At 42.9% G+C, this 19,407-nt stretch overlaps 1 protein-coding gene across 2 annotated transcripts; it reads left to right on the top strand.

Annotated features, from left to right (window-relative positions):
* Nucleotides 1–5,230: 5,230 nt before the first annotated feature.
* On the top strand, nt 5,231–10,712 carry LOC110203306 (uncharacterized). Of its 2 annotated transcripts, XM_020979764.1 has the most exons (3): nt 5,231–5,528; nt 6,546–6,656; nt 8,648–10,712. In XM_020979764.1, the coding sequence occupies exons 1-3, from the start codon at nt 5,339–5,341 to the stop codon at nt 9,031–9,033; spliced, it is 687 nt and encodes a 228-aa protein (XP_020835423.1). In that variant the 5' UTR covers nt 5,231–5,338; the 3' UTR covers nt 9,034–10,712. The 2 variants fall into 2 exon arrangements, with proteins under 2 accessions (XP_020835423.1, XP_020835424.1); XM_020979765.1 differs by lacking the exon at nt 6,546–6,656.
* Nucleotides 10,713–19,407: the final 8,695 nt, after the last annotated feature.

Here is a 19,407-nt window from a genome sequence, read left to right as displayed (position 1 = left end):
GGGTGAGTTGAAGATTAAGGGGTCATATCTGGAAAACAAAATTAAGGGATGAGAGAGGATTATACTCAGAGAAGAAGAAAGGGAGAGGTAGAATGGGGTAAACTGTCTCACAAAAAAGAAAAGTCTCTTACAGTGGAGGGGAAACAGGAAGGTAGGAGGGAATGAGTGAATCTTGTTCTCATAGGATTTGACTTAAGGAGGGAATAACATACACATTCAATTGGGTATGGAAATTCTGTCTTATCCTACAGGAAAATAAGGGGAGAAGGGGACAAGAGAGTTGGGGGGGAATGATAGAGAGGAGGGCAGATTGGGAAAGGGGGTAATCAGAAGTAAATGCTTCTGAGGAGGGATGGGGTCAAAAGAAAGAATAGAATAAATGGGAGGACAGGATGGGGTTAAGGGAAATAGAGTTGGTTTTTCACAACATGTCTACTATGGATGTGTTTTGCATAACTACACATGTACAACCTGTATTGAGTTGCTTGCCTTTTCAGTGAGGGTGGGTGGGGAGGGAGGAAGAGAGAGGGTTTGAAGCCTAAAGTTTGAAAAACATATGTTTAGAAAGAAGGTGTTTTCACATGCTACTTCAAAGTGGGAAGTGCAGGAAGTGGGGTGCAGAGGTCTATCCTGCCCTGCAGGAAGGTGAAGGGAGAGGGGTATAGGGGAAAAGGGGAGAGAGATGGAGGAGAGGACAGACTGGGGGAGGGGATGTTTGGAGTGCATGCCGTCTTGGGGTGGGGGGAGGGGGGAGATGGGGTGAAAATTTGGAATTCAAAGACTTGTGGGAGTGAATGTTGAGAACTAAAAATAAATAAATTTATATAAAAAAAAGAAAAATTTTTAAAAATAATTTAAACATAAAATAAATGAATGAATAAAGAAAGGAAGGAAGGCCTGTAACCATGGTTTATGTGGGGATTCTGGTGCTGCCATTGCTCTTCGTTTTTCCTGGAGGCTCCCAATATGTGGCTTGTAGGAGTCACTCTCAGTGTGCCTCAGTGTTATTGAGCTTTATTTCTTGCCATTATTCTTCTCTGCTCTTTTCTATAGTATTTGTTTTATGAATGTTCATAAGCAGCTTTTCTAATTACTTTCTTTAGCATCATATTCTGTTTTTAGAGACTCCTTTGGTGTTACTGGGCACATTTGCCATTATTGTAAAATTTGACAAGATATTTAATACTGTGTGGTCTGTTGAGCAGAAAATACTTGTTCTAGCACTATGTACTAGAAAAGTATATCTGCTAGAACATAATAAGATATTGGAAATGTTTGTACTTTTCTCAGTTATCTGAGAATAAAATAGTTTGCATCACTCTCATTTCTCTTCCCAGTTTTCCCTCTACTTCTCTTACTTGCTTCTCAAAATCCCTTTTGAGCTCTTTCAAGGCCTGGGACTGATTCATATTTTGTTGGAGGCTTTGGATGTAGGAGCTTTGATTTTGTTGTCTTCTTCTGGTTGTATGTTTTGATCTTCTTTTGTCACCAAAGTAAGATTCTATGGTCTAACTCTTTTTGCTCTGCTTGCTCATGATCTTGGCCAATTACTTGAGTTTTAAACTCTTTGTTAAGGTAAGAGTCTGCTTCCAGTGTGGAGAATGTATTGTCCCAAGCTTCGGGGGTTTGTACAGCTGTTTTCAGAGATACTTGTAGGGACCTGTAAATTTTCAGTTCTTCCAAGGGGTGCACGGGGACAAGTATATCTACCTTTAGCACCTGAAGAAAAGAATGATGAAATATTTCTTTAAAGGATACCAGTGAATTCCTCATTTGTTTGTTTTATGTGTTTTAGTTGATAACTGTTCTGAAATCTCAGGTTAGAATTGAAAATAAAGTTTGTATCAAGGGATTTTGTAAGGATTTCATCGTTATGCTTCTTATTTCTCAAGCACACACAGTTTCCATGGCTGGGAATAATTACAAGATGCATGTAAGCTCGATATTTAGCACCATACACAGGTGATTTCACAGGGATCTATGTCTTGCCCTCATCTTGCACCTGAACATCAGCTCCCTTTTGAACGTTTTGAACTAGAAGTCCCCCAAGCATCTCAAACTCAGCATATTAAAAAGAGAAATCATCCTACCCCACTACAAACCCACCCTTTTTCCAACCCTCTGTTTCTGTCAAGGGCAGCACCCTTTTCCTTGATGCCTCCCTCCCACCCAATGTATCCAGTCATTTGCCAATCTTTTCATTTCCTCCTCTTCAGTATCTCTCACATTCCTCCCTTTCTATTCAAATAGCAATCAGCTGATTGGTCTACCTGTGTTAGGTCTCTTTGCTCTTCCTATAACTCTTTAAAGTGATTTTCCTAAAGCCGACTTCTGGCCATGTCACAGCCCTATTTGTTCCCTGTTGCCTCTAGAATCAAATATAATTTCCTGACATTCAATGATTTTTCAAAACCTGGCTTCAACATTTGCAGCCATAATACAAACTACAGTCAGTTCTGCTGTAATAGACATAGACATTCCTAAAAATCACATTCCACAATAGAAAACAAAGCTTAAAGGAAAAGTGGAGTTAGGGACCATATTCCAATACTTTGTGAGTGACACATAAAAAGCAGGAACCTAATAAAAGCAGTAGCACAGTCTTAGATGTGTTAAATAGTTAAGAAATACCTAAATTTTATAATATGTAGTAAGGCTGTCGCAGGTTGCTGCTTACCTGCATCCTGGTTCTCAAGGGGGCCTCAGTGGGCACAGTTGGTGTGTGTGGGAGAGAACAGCAGCCCTAGGGCTGCAACTCCAGGATGCCTTGGAGGAGGGGAAGGTCAGCCCAGTCCTCTGCCACCCGCAACTCCACTTCACCAGAAAATATCCAATAAGTAGGGTTCTTAGCCTTGAAAAACACCCAAAGTTTGCTTGTAAAGTGGTGTCAGAAGGGTTGTAACTTGTGTTACTGTGGAGTGGTAGAAAGAAGTGTATCAGTAACCTCAGCTGTGAATGGGTGTGGCTCATTGTCATTTTGTTTGCCTCTTTTTATATTTCCCCGCACTTAAGTTGGTGCTTAGCACATAGTAGGTGCTGATATTTATTGACTGTATAAGTAAATGAGAAATTTGAATTATGCTCAAATTGTGCCCTGATGGAAGATGGGGGAGTAAGAAGTAAGTTACTCTCACCCTCCCTTATTGACCTCTGAAAGCCCAGAAAACATCCCCAGGAAAAACCCTAGAAAAGCTGAACCAGCAGTCTTGTAGCCCAGGAAGCTTGGGGGATTAATGAGGGAAAGGTTCCTCTCACTCTGGGGGAGGGGGAGCAGCACAGAATGGGAGGCATCCCAGCAAGCTAGTGAAAAGCCCCACCTCAGCATACCAGGGGGAGATCCTAAACCCCAGGGTGGTGGAGCAGGCCAGCACACTAGGATCCCAAATTGCCTCAGTACAGGCAAGGGAACTTTCTAAAATATATCGAGAACTAAGTCAAATTTATAAGAGTAAAAGTCATTCCCCAATTGAGAAATGGTCAAAGGATATGAACAGGCAATTTTTAGAGGAAGATATTAAAGCTATCTATAGTCATATGAAAAAATGCTCTAAATCACTATTGACTACAGAAATGCAAATCAAAACATCTCTGAGGTACCACATCACACCTATCAGATTGGCCAACCTGACAAAACAGGAAAATGATAAATGTTGGAGAAGATGTGGAAAATTGGAACACGAATGCATTGTTGGTGGAGTTGGTTGATCTCATCCAACCATTCTGGAGAGCAATTTGGAACTATGCCCAAAGGGCTACAAAACTCTGCATACCCTTTGACCCAGCAATAGCACTTCTAGGGCTGCATCCCAAAGAGATCATACAAATGGGAAAAGGACCCACATGTAAAAAAATATTGATAGCAGCTCTTTCTGTGGGGGCCAAGAATTAGAAATTGAGGGGCTGCCCATCAATTGGGGAATGGCTGAACAAGCTGTGGTATATGAATGTAATGGAATACTATTGTGCTATAAGAAATGATGAGCAAGCAGACTACAAGAAAAACCTGGAAAGACTTGTATGGACTGATGCTGAGTGATGTGAGCAGAACCAAGAGAACGTTGTACACAGTAACGGCCACGTTATTAGATGACTAACTTTGATAGATTTAGCTCTTCTCAACAAGGCAGGGATCTAAAACATCTCCAAAAGTCTCATGATGAAAAATGCTATCCACATCCAGAGAAAGAACTATGGAGTTGGAATGCAGATCGAAGCATACCATTTGCTCTTTTTTCTTCTTCTGTTTTGTTTTGTTTCTTCTTTCTTGTGGTTCCTCCTATTGGTTCTAATTCTTTACAACATGACTAATATGAAAATTTTTTAAATTGTGCTCTGATGTATCGCCTGTGTTTTTGTCTTTTCAAAACAAGTGTTGTGGCAGAACTGACTTCCTTCCCCATTGCCTTCAGATTGGAAATCCTACAGGCCTAGAATATCTTAATGCTTCACCTGCACATCATGGAATCCCTGATTTCCTTCAAGATTTTGTCCAAGCAACACCTGAATAAAGCATTTACTGATTTTCTGCACCCTTCTCCTGCCAACTGCTACTACCACCCTTCCCAAAATTATGTTGCACATAGAGACAGAAAGATTAGGGTTCAAATTCTTCCTCAGACACAGCTTTTTAGCAAGTCCCTTCACGTCCACCAAAGGGGTTAGCAACTTTTCTAAAATGGCAATTGTATATTTATTAATTCACATATGAAGTAATCACCTGTGTGCCAATTCAGTTTATCAGTAGCTGTAGTAGACGGTGGGATCAAGAAAGGCATTATGGAGGGTCAGATTGTGAAGGACATTTGGGACTAATAGTAGGAGAACATCTAGTTTGATGTAGGAGCAATAAGGAGCCTGTGAAGCATTTGCAGGTGGTTAAGTGCTCAGACCTGTCTTAGCAATATGGTTTGGGCAGCTAAAGAGGATGAATGAGGAGGAAAAGACTGTCTAGTCGGACTAAGACTCAAAACCAAACAGAAGCCTGCTGGGCATAGTGCCTGGAGTGGTTGTTGATTAAGGCTCCCCACAGCATAGGTCCTGAGTCCAGCCCTGAGGCTGCCTCTCCTCACAGGAGCAGCCCCCCTGCCTCCTCCTTCACACCCAAGCCCAGAGCCTCAGGGGCGGGGCGGGAGGAGGAGCCTGGCTCCTAGGAGGGTGGGCTCACCAGAGCTCCTCACTGTGCTGCAGGAGTCACGTGAAGCAGGCAGCCTATGGCGGCGTGGGGGGCTTGCTTGCCGCAGAAGGCTGAGCACTGGCAGGGAACCGGGCAAAGGCTCCGGCACAAGCCCCGCTGGCGCTCCTGCTCCCGCTCCCGCTCCCGGTGCCCGCGCCAGCGGCGATGGCGGCACTTCTGGGGCCCAGCGCCCTGGCTCAGCTCCGCTGGGGCTCGGCCTTCTGGTCCATCGCGGCCGGAGGCTTGGGCGCCTTCGCGGCCGCCTTTGCCAAGCTGGCCCTGAAGCCGACCGACGTTGTGGGGCCCGGAGGAAAAGGAGCAGGAGCTCCCTTACCCGCCCGCCACGCAGGCCTGGGTAAGAGCCGGAGCCGGGCCGGCAGGCAGGCAGGCAGGGCCGGTGGGTGGGCGCCTAGAAGTGCTGGGCTGTGGAGAGCAGGGGAGCCCGCTGTCCAGGGTGCTGCCCGGGAAGGGTGGAGGGAGGTGCCCCCTGCAGAGCAGATGGCTTATGGTGCAAGGTGTCTGGGGAGAGGGGTCCGCGGCTGAAGAAGAGGCCGGGGAGAACCCTTTTGCATCACTCCTTCAGAATGGAATTGCTGGGTGGGGAGGGGGCGGGGGCTGAGCCCTCTGCAGTGCATGCCCCCATCCAAGTAGAACTGGGACTACCTCTGGGGCCCTAGCAGAATTGGATGGGGGTTGGGCAGAGCCCTCTACAGAATCGCAGAATTGCTTCTGGGGAGGAAGCGGGGCTGACGCCCCTCTAGTGCTTTCTCGGAGTAGAACTGCCTGGGTAGAGGGGCAGATCCCTCCGTATTTCCCCCTTGGAGTATGGCTGAGAGTGGGAGGCATATCACTCTGAACTCTTCCTAGTAGAAAAACTGGACTTTTGTGTGGGAGAGGTTTGTGGAAGGAAAGGTGACTTTGTCCATGCAAATTACTGCAGAATCTTGTGTCTGAGATAGAATGTCAGCTCCTCCTTACTACATTCCCTCCCAAGATCAAAGATTCTGCAGTAGAATCACGGTATTGACCCAGTAATAGCACTTCTAGGGCTATATCCCCAAAAGATCATACAAATGGGAAAAGGACCCACATGTACAAAAATATTTATAGCAGCTGTTTTTGTCGAGGAAAAGAATTGGAAATTGAGAGGAATGGCTGAACAAGCTGTGGTATATGAATATAATGGAATACTATTGTGCTGTAAGAAATGATGAACAGGCTGACTTCAGAAAAACCTGAAAGGAATGTAGTCCCTGCCACCAGTAGAATAATAACTATGGATATTTACATAGCTATTTAAGGTTTGCAAAACAACTTACATTATCTCATTTGCAGTTCTGATTTGTGTGATAGTGTTGTGTTTATGCCTTAGTCTCCTATGAGGCCTTCAGCTCCCTGAGGCTGGACGCTAATACCTTGCTTCTCAGTGGTGTATCTTGCCCATCCTGTCCTGCTGGATACCTAAGAGTTCTCTGGACCCGGTGTAAGTGTCTGAATAGAAGTGCCCATTCTTAGGGTCTTGGGACTTAGAACAAGGGATTTCAGAGACCCTCTTATTTTACGTCAGTGTCTCATTGGTAAAAATGTTCTAAAAACACCTGTAAGGTTCTGCAGTTGACCGTGATGTTCCGGCTGATGGCCTTTTCCTTGATGATTGTCAGCAACTCCCTCATGTGGGCCTTCTTTTTCAAAGTGCTAAGTATTTCGTCTTCTGCCACGGGTGTCGCTGACAATGACTGCTTCTAACATCATTGCCTAGGTAAGTGACCAGAGCCTATGGAGTGGGGCCTGTACAAAGCCCTTAATTTCCTTGAGCTCCATTTCTTGGTCTGTGAAATATAAAACAAGGAGGTGGCAGGGGGTAATGTACAGAGGAGAGGGCCAGTCCTGGAGCCAGGAAGTAGTTAGACCTGGAAGGAATGGTAAGGGTCATTTAGTCCAACCTCCTCATTTTATGAAGCAAGGGAGACCCAGAGAAGAGAAAGGAAGGGAAAGGGCTGGTAGGAGATCACAAATTCAGATCCTGCCCTTTGTCATAGACTAGCTGTGTGACTAAGGGCAAATCATTTAACCTCAGTTTCAGCAGTGACTTCCCAAGACTGTTCTGGATGAAGTATTATTATGCATCAGAAGAGGAAATTTCTAGACTGAGACCTTCCCATACCAATGGAATCACAGATTTGGATTAAGAAAAAAACGAAATGGTACATGATTGTTGAGATGCAGTCAGACTTACAAGGTTTTATAACTTCTCTGAGGATTGCTGATTTCTACCCATCAATGTGGGCATACTACCCACTGATGCATATCTTAAGTCCTGTCCCCTTTAGCAGGCTGTTCCATGAGCTCCTTGAGAACATTTACTAATGGTGTTTTGGGGTTCATTTGTTTTGTTTCGCCTTTCTTCGGATCCCAAGTGCTTAGCACCATGCAGTAGGTGCTCAAGAAATGCTTCTTGACTTGGCTTGAACTGTTATGAAAACAATCCCTGGTCTCGTGGCCAGCTACACTTAGGCCTTACCCACGTGAGGAGGTATTTGTGTGACTAACATGAGGCTCTGCAGACCTAGTGAGGCTGGTCCTTGGATGGGAACTCACGTGACCTTCCTTTCCAGCTTGGGAGAACCTACAGGTCTTTGAGAACCCAGAGGGTCTGATGGAGCAATTAGCACGGCTGCCCACAAGGGGGCCTGAAAAATAGAATGAAATTGTGGCTAAACCACTTCATTGATTGCACAGTCTAGCAGAGAACACAGCTGCATCATTGGGAATTCTGCTTCTGAGACTTGGGAGCATGTATGAAAGTGCTAGTACTGACCATATATTTGACTCATCGCTCATTCTCAGTAGGACAGAATGAAACTGAAGGTGCAGAGAAAGAAACTGAGGCAGTTATGGTAGTAACTTGACTTACACATGCAGTAGAAAGGGCCCGGCACCTGGGTTTGAATCTCAGTTCTGCCACTACTTGTGTGGCTGTGGGAGAGTCACTTAGTTTCTCTTGGGCCTCAGTCTCTTATCTGTAAAATGAAACGATGAGACTAAGTAACAGCTGAAGTCCCTTTGGACTTTAGATCCATGATCCTGTGTCCCCATTTCCCAGTGCTACCTGGCATCACACTCAATACCTAAGCGAACCTTTGCCAACTATGAGCTGCATGTAAAGCAACATTCATCCTCTATTTCCCAGGGCTCAGCCTGTGATGAGTAGCAAGGAGAGGGTGTACTGTTTGCCCAAAGAGTCTTCTGGTGGGTTAGAAAAGCAAAGACAGGGGATAGAAGATGGAGCCTCAGGGCTCCCATGGTATGAAATCACCTTGGGTTAACAAAACCCACTTCCATAGCAGGCCGCAAACTAGCTCACAAGGAATCGTCTGCACTGAGACCAGTTTGTCTGGGCTGCCGAAGAAGAGGAACCAAATCAATGTGTTTTCCATTCATGTTTTCCCTCCTCTGTGTCCTCTGCCCCTTTAGGCCTTCCTGGGTTACCTGTTGTATGGAGAATACTGTGCAGTGATGTGGTGGGCCAGGGTCATCATGATCTTCTGTGGACTGGCACTGATGCACACAAGCTTGTCCGCCAAGGAGGAGCTCAAGGAAAAGAAGAACCAGTAGGGGCAGACCTGAGGGCAAAGGTTCCTCGTGCTGTTGTTGGCCCTTCAGAATCCCAAGCCTCGAGAAGGCCACTGAGTTCTGGGGGAGCAGTTTTGTCCTGTTGCTGCTGTTTTGTTTTTTTTAAATTCCTATCTAGGGAAGAAACCAATGCTAGACACCATCTGATTGATTCGTGCTTTAAGGATCTCTTCAGGCAGGGCGTGCTCGTGTCACTAGGCCTCTGGCAAGTGGATTTGTGCTTCTGACTCAGCTGAGAAACTCTGCTAGATGTCTAGAAATCCCAGGGAGAAAGAAAGCAGTGTTCTGGCTGGAGCTGATGTTCAGATCGATCTGCTCCTTGGGCCCAAGGGACAGATGCCAGGAAGAGGCTTTGCCTCTGGTGAGTGTTTCTCTTTGCGGTATTACCTAGACAGAATGGAGAAGGCTGACGTTGGGATTGACCCTAGGCCTGAGTCTTTCTTGCTCTCTCTGTGGAGCTCCAGTGATGCCAGTAGTATGTTTATCACAAACCATAAATCTTAATTTAATGAGGATTTACATTTAAGGTCTGTTGGTACTGATTTGTGCCATTAACAATTACTAAGCACCTAGGCTAGACAAGGCCCAGGACACCAAACTAGCGAGACAATGCCATTCCCTGCCCTCGAGGGATATGCGTTGTGTTTGAGAGGGGACAAAGAAGAAAGTGATAAAAGCTACCACCCCCAAAAAAGGAAAAAAGGGAGGGAAGGGTTCAAAGCAAAGGAAAAACCTAAGACCAGAGTTTCTTAATTTTTTGGGGGACATGGGCCCTTTTGGCAGGCTGGTGAAATGGAACCCTTCTCAGAATAAGATTTTTAAAATAATCAATCAAAATACATAGGACTACCAAGGAAACGCAATTGGAATGCAGTTATAAAAAACAAGCAAACAAACAAATACATGGATACCCAGTTTAAGAACCCTTAATTTAAGACAATGTGCCATAAGGAATTTAAGGAGGGTGCCCAGGTTAAGACCCGCTGGTCTAAGACTATGTGCCATAAGAAATTTGAGAAGGAAGAAGTCCCTTTCAGCTGGGGAAGGATCAGAGAATCCTTCACAGAGGAAGTGGTTACTGAGCTGGGTCATAGAGAGGATTTCAGAAAGAAGAAATGTGGAGGAAATGAGTTGTAGGTAGAGAAAAGAGCCTTGGCAAATGGAAGAGGAGAGTGAGGGGCAGCTGGTTGTCTAGATTATGTGGGGGTAGACTTCATGACAGAAGGTAGTAAGAAAGAAGGCTAGATAGGGATGAATGGGATGCCCCAGTGAAGATTCCTCAGTGTAATTAAGGTTTGGGATAAGGCTGAGTGGGATAAGGGGTTCCATGAAGATTTCTCAGAAGAATAAATAGAAATTGTATTGTGACACAAGGCAGGCACAGCAGCCTGACAGGCCTAAGTTTTAGTTTACTAGAAATCACCTGAGTTATGGGAGTCTAGCCCCAAGTACTCCCCCTTTCTATGCCATTGTTATTTCAGCAGTTAAAGTTTGCCAAGCCTGAAACTCCTGAAACCCCCCACCTCTGTATTTTGTTGATACACCTGTTGCTATACTTTAGTCATGGTGACCTTGCTACACAGCACAGTGTCTAGCTTGACTGCACATCTTTAATTGCTTTTTTGGTAATATTTCAACAAACTAAGGGCTAAATATGGATATCTATAATTTGTAACTAAGATATGCATACTGTTTGTTGTTGTTTGTTCCTATGGTAGAGTTTCATGTTGAGATTGGGAACCAAAACATTGGCCAGTTGGTGGGAGGGGGCTTTACCCATTAGGGCTATTTAATCAGGTCCTTTGCTCCTGTACTCTGTCTCCTCTCATCAGGGCATCCTGGTGGAGGCATACCCAAATCTTGAGATTTGAAATAATAATAAATTAACTTTCTGTTTCTCCTTGGATACCTCTGTGTTTTTTTTAAATTTTAGTGGCATCCCACACAGGGAGGTGGAAGCCAAGTCTATAAAGGACCCTAAAATGCCAGAAGCATCTGCTACAGGGTCTCCTAACCCACAAGTATGTATTTATTAACTCTTACTATGTGCCAACCACAGTACTAAGTATTGACGATACCAAGACAAAAAATGAACAATCCCAACTTGTTAGACAAAAATAGATATGATTGTAGACTGTATAAAGTGCTTCAATACAAATCTATACAAAGTAGTTAGGGATTTGACTCCCTATCACCCCTCCACTTCCAGGGTCGACAGCCTCCTGAGGAGAATCAAAATTTGCTCTTAATTCTTCTGTAGCACTTGCATTTCTGAGATTAATTTGAATGCCCCCAAAGTATACTAGGGAGGTCTGCACAGTCTGGCTGCCATCTTCATCTTCAGCTATGAAAGAACAAAGTCACCCCAAGAAGGAAAGCAAAAGCAGGGAGATGGTTCAGAGAACCATGGCATGTGATTATAATGGATATTCAAAGAATAATTGAAATGTTCAGTAAAACTTAGTTGTTTAGAAAAAAACTACAGTTGATAAACATACACTTGACAGCACTGTGGGGCTTCCGCAGCTCACTGGTGAGTCCCTGGCCAGGATCCCCATTTTCTGAAGAGCCCCAACCATGCTTGTGCTTGCTTCATGCTCAGCTCTCTCTCCCACCTGCCCCACCTGCTTAGCAGCCTCACCCCAGCTTGATTGCCGAAATCCCCCCCAGCCCCCTTTATGTGTTGTATTCCTGTGTCAGGATGTAAGCTCCTTGAGAGGAGGAACTGAATTGTTTGCTTATATTTGTATAGTATAGTGTCTAGCATGTAAGTGCTCAATAAATCTAGCAAGCAAAAAGAGTTGTCATTGTGTTTTTAAAGCAAGAACTAAAATGTTCTTATTGGGAAAAGGAAATTTATAACAAAAGCAAAAGACATTTAGAGATTGTTTCATATGTCTCAATGCCTAAACTTCAAAAGAAAAGAGCATGATTCCCATTCATATAACATATGACACAAACATATAATAATTGGACTGGAAGAATGCCCCTTGTATGAGATTAGAATAATTTATTATAGTGTTAGAACTTGTCAAATCATGTTGTTAATACCAAGGGTTTCAGTCCTGCCTCTGACACATTATTAACACTGAGAAGTGGATTAATTTCTCTGAATTTCCTCAACTCCAAAATGAAAGGAACTTCTTCATTTTAGGTAGGCACTACCTCCCTCAAGGATGTCACAAGTAATGAAGAATATAATAATCTGGAACATATAAGCTCATAACATTAGAAGGAAAGAGGGATTCCATCTGGTTTGCAGCCTCAGAGAAGATACAGCCTTATGAGCTGAACTTCGAAGGACCAAAATGGTGGACATTGGTGTGGGGAGAGGGAAGTGGGGGCTGTTCCCACCATAGGGAAATGGCACACACTAAAACACTGAAACTGAAAGTACAGCAAATCTTCTAGTGAGATCTACATGGCCACTTGGGGCTATTTATTGTAGAGGGCATGTGTGGGTTGAACAAGATGACCTCTGATCCACCTTCCAACAATGGGATTCTGACATCTAACCATACATTGTGCAATGCCTGAGCACAGGCTGGTCAGCCATATCTTTGGGAATCCTAGTCAACCCAGGAAAGCTTGTTTGAAGAGGAGGGAGAGAGGGAGGAAGGGAGGGGGGATAGGCATTTAGGTAGATCTACTATGTGCCAGGCACTGTGCTAAGTGCTTTACAAAGATTATTTCTTGGCTCTGTTGGAGCCTTGACTAAATATTGATACACTAATAACTTAAGGCACTCTATTTAGGAAAATGGTAGTGGGCAAGGGACATGGGAGGTGGGGGACAGAGGGCAAAACTTGAACTTCCTCTTTCCTCAAAAAGCAGAAACATGGTTCTAGTCTGGTCCATGGCTTGGGAGAAACCATCTTGGAGCCTGAGAAACAAATTCCTCACATTATCTGTGTACTGAGGTGGTTATCTAAGTCAGGACATATACCAAAGTGAATGGCCCCACAACTGAGCTGTGGTAGAATTGTCCCCAAAGCATGAAAAATTGGAGAAGCTAAGACCCTTGCTTTAAAAGTAACCCAGGGATGGCAAGTGGTTGAAGCTCTGTGAGCCTTGGTCACCTCAACTGTAAAATGAGGGTGTAGGACCCAAGATTCTATCCAGCTCTATATCTGAGAACTTCTTGGAGAAGGAGAATGGGGGACCTGGGGAAAGGGAGAAGGTACTGATAGCAGATGCTTTAACAACCCCCAAGAGACACCAGGCCCAATTGCAGGGGAGAGTAGCAAGAGTTGCTTGAGCACAAGGGGAGGAAAGCAGGGCCTGTGGGCCTGCAACAGGAGTTGGTGGGACCTATGAGACATTCCAGAGGCCAGAGATAGAAAGGTCCCATATGTAGCAAAATATTCATGGCAGCGCTTTTTGTCATAGCAAAGAAATGGAAACGAAGTAGATGTCCATCATTTGGGGAATGGCTGAACAAGTTGTTGCACATGAACCTAATGGTGTAAGAACCTATGGTGTAAGAAATAACAAATGTGAAGAATTCAGAGAAGCATGGAAAGACTTCTATGAACTGATGCAGAACCAGGAAGTCAATATACACAATGATTACAGCAACTTAAGTGGAAAGAAAAGAGGGAAAGAATGAAAGAAAGAAAAAGAAAGGAAAGGAAAAATAGAAAAAACAACACTGTATAATTACGAAGACTAAGAAATTTACCATTGGAGAAGATTTGAGAAAATGGACCTCCTTCCTTTCATTTCAAAGTGAGGGGACTATGGGTGTCAAAATATTCATATATATATATATATATATATACACACACACACACACATATACACATATATGTATATATACATATATATATACACATATGTGTATATATATATATATATATATAAAATTTTTGCTTAATATTTTGATTTTACTGAACTGCTTTTTTTTCTTTTTTCTTCCTTTTTTCTTTTGTTTCAAGGGAATGCTCACTGAGCAGGGGAGGGAGAAGAGATATACTCACAAATGAAAGTGATTTATAAAGAAGATATAAATAAAAATGTCTTGAAAATGAATTCAAGTAGCACTTGGCTACCAAGCCAAAGCAAACACTATACTTCTCTCCCCCAATCAGCACAGGGGAATCCAACATTTATTAAGCATCTATTGTATATAATGTACTTTGCTAGGATCTGGGAGACCCACAGATCCTGAACATGTTTTTAAAAGTTTAAGGTGCTATTGATATAGTCTGATAGTTTAAGAAGGGCAACTAGGTGATGCGGTGGACAGAATACTTGGCCTGGAATCAAGAGGACCTGAGTTCAAATCTGGCCTCAGACACATAACACTCACTAGCTTTGTGACCCTGGGCAAGTCACTTAACCCTACTTGCCTCAGTTTCTTCATCTGTAAAATGAACTGAAGAAGGAAGCGACAAACCACTCCAGTGTCTTTGCCAAGAAAACCCCAAATGGGATCAAGAAGAGTTGGAAGACACCACTGAACAACATCAAGATAGTTTTAGAAAAGCTGTCTGAGTGAAATGAAGCCAGGAATTTATTTCTGGCCCTTGGGATAGATTTCCTCTATTATCATCTTTCCTTTTCTTCAAGAATTGCTAAATTATACATGTACAAGTCATGCAAAAATTCAAAAAAAATTTAAAAGAGAAAAAAAAGAATTGCTAAAAAGGGAGGCAGCTAGATGGTGCATTAGATAGAGCTCTGGCCTTGGACTCAGGAGGACCAGAGTTCAAATCCAGCCTCAGACACTTGACACTTATTAGCTATGTGACCCTGGGCAAGTTACTTAACCCCTATTGCCTCACTAAAAAAAAAAAAAAGGAAAAAAATTGCTGAAAGGAATTATGTTGGAGGAGTCAAAATTCAAACAGGAGAGGAGGAAGATGGGAGCCAGCTTGCTGTCCAGGACATTGACCATCCTTGGGTTTGGGGGTGGGGGAGCTGACCATTCAAAAATAGTCATAGCAGTTTTATTCACAATAGGTATACAAAGAAAGGTAAACACAGTGCCTGGCCTCCAGATGCCTTCCTTGCTTCTGAGAGATGTGGTCCTGATAAATGAGTAAATTATTTACTTAGGAGATCAATATTTGTCTACATTAGATTCAATTTTACTGTTGGCTTTAGATTTGGCAGTTGGGCTTCTGGGAGGTAGGTGTTATTATTTTCCCCATTTTATAGATAAGGAAACTGAGGCAAACAGAGGTTAAACACAGCTAGGAAGTGTCTGGGTTGAATTTGAACTCAGGTTTCAGCTCCACTGGGCTTGGTCCAAAGGTCATTCCAGTCTCTGCAAAATCTAGATGCTGGGACTTTAGGATGCCTAGAGGCTCCCAGAGACTTGCTCTCTTGACCTTTCAAAACACAATTTCAGAGGTCTCCAATCTCTTCATCTAAAACAGAACAGAACAAACACCAAGGGAAAGGACCAAGGCTCATTTAAGGGCACCATCTGTTGGCCTCAGTGGGGAGGGCTCAACTTCCCCTCTATCTCTGGGGATAGCCTCTTCCCATTCATCACTCTATCTCACCAGACACCATCAGTGAAGGAGTCAAACCAAGAACAGAACAGCCAGACAGAATGAATAATGGAGGTTTTGCTCATGATTGCTTTTGAAGTCAATCCCAGTTTTGGCTACATAGCCAATCAGAAAGGCTTCTCCTAACCATGTGTTTAGTGGTCCAGAACCAGTTACCAAATGTCTCCATATTTTCAAGTCTTTCCGAGGTATTTCCATAACTCTCTTGGAAGCAGGCTCCCCAGGCTCTCCTGCATGGGGAGATGTTGTCTGGGAAGTTCTGTGCTTCTTACATTAAAAAATACAATTTTGGTAAAGTGATGAGGAGGCACTAGCAGCTGGGGAGTCCAAAGAGACTTCACGTAGAAGGTAGTGCTCAAGGTGAGCTTAGAAGAAGACTAAGAATTACAAGGGAGTGAGGTAAGGAGGAAACAAATAATACCATCTATATATATATTTGAAAAATGAACATATTTGTGTATGAGAAATGCCATTTATTCATTATACAGAAGATACGTTTGCTTATTTAAGAGTTGCATATGGATTCCATACTCCTTGCACCACCTCCATGGCCCATGGGCTAGGAACTTGTGTACCTGTCCATTGGCCTCTCTTCTGCCCCACAGTGCTCAGCAAGGGGGAGTACAGTAGGTACTCGATATTTTTTTAAATGCCTGAGGAAAAGACACTTGTATCCACATTTAAATAATTAGTAACAGAGTGTGAAAAAGGGGCTCTGGTAGAGTTGTCTCCAAAATGGGGGCTAACTAGGGCATGATCCCAAGGGAGATGGGGTTTAACCTCAAGAGATGTGTGACTAACCAGTCAGAGTGGGTAGGTGGATCATAGCCTGTCTTGTTAATGCTAGCCATTCAAGAGTTTTGTTCCCAACACAACCACATCTACCCTTCACCCACTATAGCTCAGCACCTCACCCCTCAAATTTACCCCATCTTACTGCTTCACAAGCTCCCAGCTCTTCTACTTCTGTCCCTGATATCAGCCCATTGGGGCAGCTATAATCTAACCCCCACCATCACCTGGAAAATGTTCTCTGCCCTTCCCCCACTATATCCCTACCAACATATATGTCAGGGGAGAAATTACTGCTAAGGCGCCCAATTAGCAAAGTTTAGACACGATTGCCCTTGTGGCTGGGGAAGAGAGGGTACTTACCCTTAAGTAACCAGGAAAGGTCTCTGCCTTTCCTTTCTACCAGGAAAGGTAGACTGCTAGGGTAGAATGCCATCTACAATGTCAGATGGGTTCACTGTCTGGTGGTTTTGCTTAATTGTTTTGATTTGTTACAAGATAGGGCTCAGTGTAGAGGTTGGGAAGGGAAGGGAAGGGAAGTTGTTTCCAGAAGTGACAACTATAGGTCATCAGGAAGGAGGGCTTTAATTAGGGAAAGGATTTCAAGTCTGGAGCAAATTCTTCTTGAGGGTCAGTCGCATGGCTGGTATATTTACTAGCCCCTCTGAATCAAAATAATAAAGGGATCAGATCTGAAAACATCGTGCCCATTTGTGTGTGTGTGTGTGTGTGTGTTAATCCCCATAAACATAAGTTGAGGAGAGAGAGAGAGAGAGAGAGAGAGAGAGAGAGAGAGAGAGAGACAGAGACAGAGAGACAGAGAGACAGAAAGAGAGAAAGAAAAAGAGAGAAACAGAGAGACACACAGAGACACACAGAAAGAGAGAAAGAGATCATCATACAATATTGCTGTTACTTTATATATGCATAATGTTATCCTGGTTCTGCTCACTTCACTTTGAATCAGTTCATATAAGTCTTTCCAGGTTTTTCTGAATCTGCCTTTCATCCTTTCTATAGCACAGTAATATTTTATTACAATCATGTACCACAACTTGTATATATGATATGATATTGTATATATGGTATATGATAATCTCTCTGGAGAGGAGAAGAAAGGAAAAGAGAAAAGAGAAGTGGAGAGGAGAGGAGAGAGGAGGAGAGGAGAGGGGAGCAGAGGGCTGAAATCTAAGGTGGGGGGCTGCCTTAGATTGCCTCTTGGACAATTATGGAATGAACAAATTACAGCATATGAATGTAGGGGAGTATTATTGTACTATAAGAAATGATGAAGATTATGTTCTCAGGGAATCCTGACTTCGAATGAGGCAACCAGGGGAACAATATATACAAGGACAGAAGCATTGTTTAAAAAAAACAACCAACCAACCAACATCTTCTAAAGATTTAAGAACTTTGATACAATGACCAGCCATGTCTTTTGAAAACCTATGATGAAAGCGTGTTACCCAACTCTTGTCAGAGCAGCAATGGGCACAGTATTTTGCCTCACTATGCTTGTTTGTTACAAGAGTTTTTCATTCTCTTTTTCTAGATTTTTAATTGCAAAATGGAGGGGGTGGGAAGAGTGGTGCGGAGTTGGTTAAAAAATAAAAAGAAGAAAAACAAACCCAAGGTTAGCAGATGCAGCTCCCTGTCTGTCTCACTGTAATTTTCTCACCTTTGTTCTATAACCAGTCCATCATCTCTTCCTATCCTTTATTCCCTTGATCTATAATCTTTTACTCATTCTTCAAAGTTCTTCTCCAAAACAAAATCAAAATGGCCCCTAGTTCTTAATGATCTGTGTTCTTGAAGAGGACAGAGAAAGCCTAGATGCTGAAATTATCTGAAAATGAAGAAACCTCATTTTCAATTCTGAGGCTCTCTCTGCTTCCTCTTTTGTATAAATGAGAGCATCTGACTTGATAATAGCTTTAAGGTTCTTTTCCACTCTGGTGAAGAGAACCCAGAGACGAGAGTAGAGACCTGGGACCCATGACTGACTCTGCAAGTTACTCTGCAAGGATTAGAACCAATTACTTACTCTCTCAGAGCCTCACTTTTATATTAATAAGACGATAAATGGTTTTTTAAAAAATCTCCTAGACTTTCCTCTGAAAAATTGACAAGGAATTGACAAGCTCTCTTAACAGACTCTCTTCCCCAGCATCAAGTTTTTCCTATTACCTTTGAGCAGATGATTGCATGGGGCAGCTCCTAAAGCTGGGAAAACCTGATGTGTTTTGAGTAAACAGCTGCTGGGAAGCCTAGGCAAACTCATCATTGATCAGCCCTTTTGCTTCTTCCCAATTAAGTTGGAGATGAGCATCTTGGAAACCTGTATGTTTCTACTGAACAGAAGTTAACTTGAACAGCAACAAAAAATAAATAAATAAATAAAACAAAACAAAAACAAACAAACAAACACACACACAAAAAAAAACAGGAAAAGCCCAGTGACTGTGTCCAGAGCTATGTCTGTTTGGGTGTGTCTATGAGTAATGGTTTCTCACCAACCTCACTTCTCCTATTTTTGCCCTTTTCAGTAGTTATTATAATAATAGTAATAATAACTGACACATATCATGCTTTAAAGTTTGCCGAGTGCTTTCTAGACATCCTCTCAACTGAACCTCACAACAATGATGTGAGAAAGACACTATTATCCATATTTTACTGATGAAGAAACAGGTTCAGAAAGGTCAACTTCACCAAGGTCACACAGGTATCAAGTGACCAAACTAGAGTTTGAACTCTTGTCCCATGAACTCCAAGTTCAGCACTGTGCCCCCTATACCATGCTCCTCCTAATTGACACAGTCTATGTCACATCATCTGTTATTGTACTTGTCCCATCTCCCCAACACTCTTTTAGAGAACCTCACTGAAGTAGAGAAATCACTAGGGTGAAGGTGACCAAGGCCTTAGAATTCAGAGGGTGCTGGTAGCAGCTACACTCCTTTGACAGCCTAGAAATATGTGCATCATTACATTTAGTTAGCAAGAATAATTAGTTAAAATAGGACATTATTAATTCCCCAATTGATAAATGGTCAAAGGATATGAACAGGCAGTTTTCAGATGAAGAAATCAAAGCTGTCTATAGTCATGTAAAAAAATGGTCTAAATCACTATTGATTAGAGAAATGCAAACTAAAACAACTCTGAGGTACCACCTCACACCTATCAGATTGGCTAATATAACAGAAAATAAAAATAAAAATATCAGAGGGGATGTGGGAAAATTGGGACACTAATGCACTGTTAGTGGAGTTGTAAACTGAT

The sequence above is a fragment of the Phascolarctos cinereus genome, unplaced genomic scaffold, assembly GCF_003287225.1.
Source record: "Phascolarctos cinereus isolate Bilbo 61053 unplaced genomic scaffold, phaCin_HiC Scaffold_1;HRSCAF=81, whole genome shotgun sequence".
Classification (NCBI taxonomy): domain Eukaryota; kingdom Metazoa; phylum Chordata; class Mammalia; order Diprotodontia; family Phascolarctidae; genus Phascolarctos; species Phascolarctos cinereus.
This window is presented reverse-complemented; position numbering and strand designations above follow the sequence as displayed.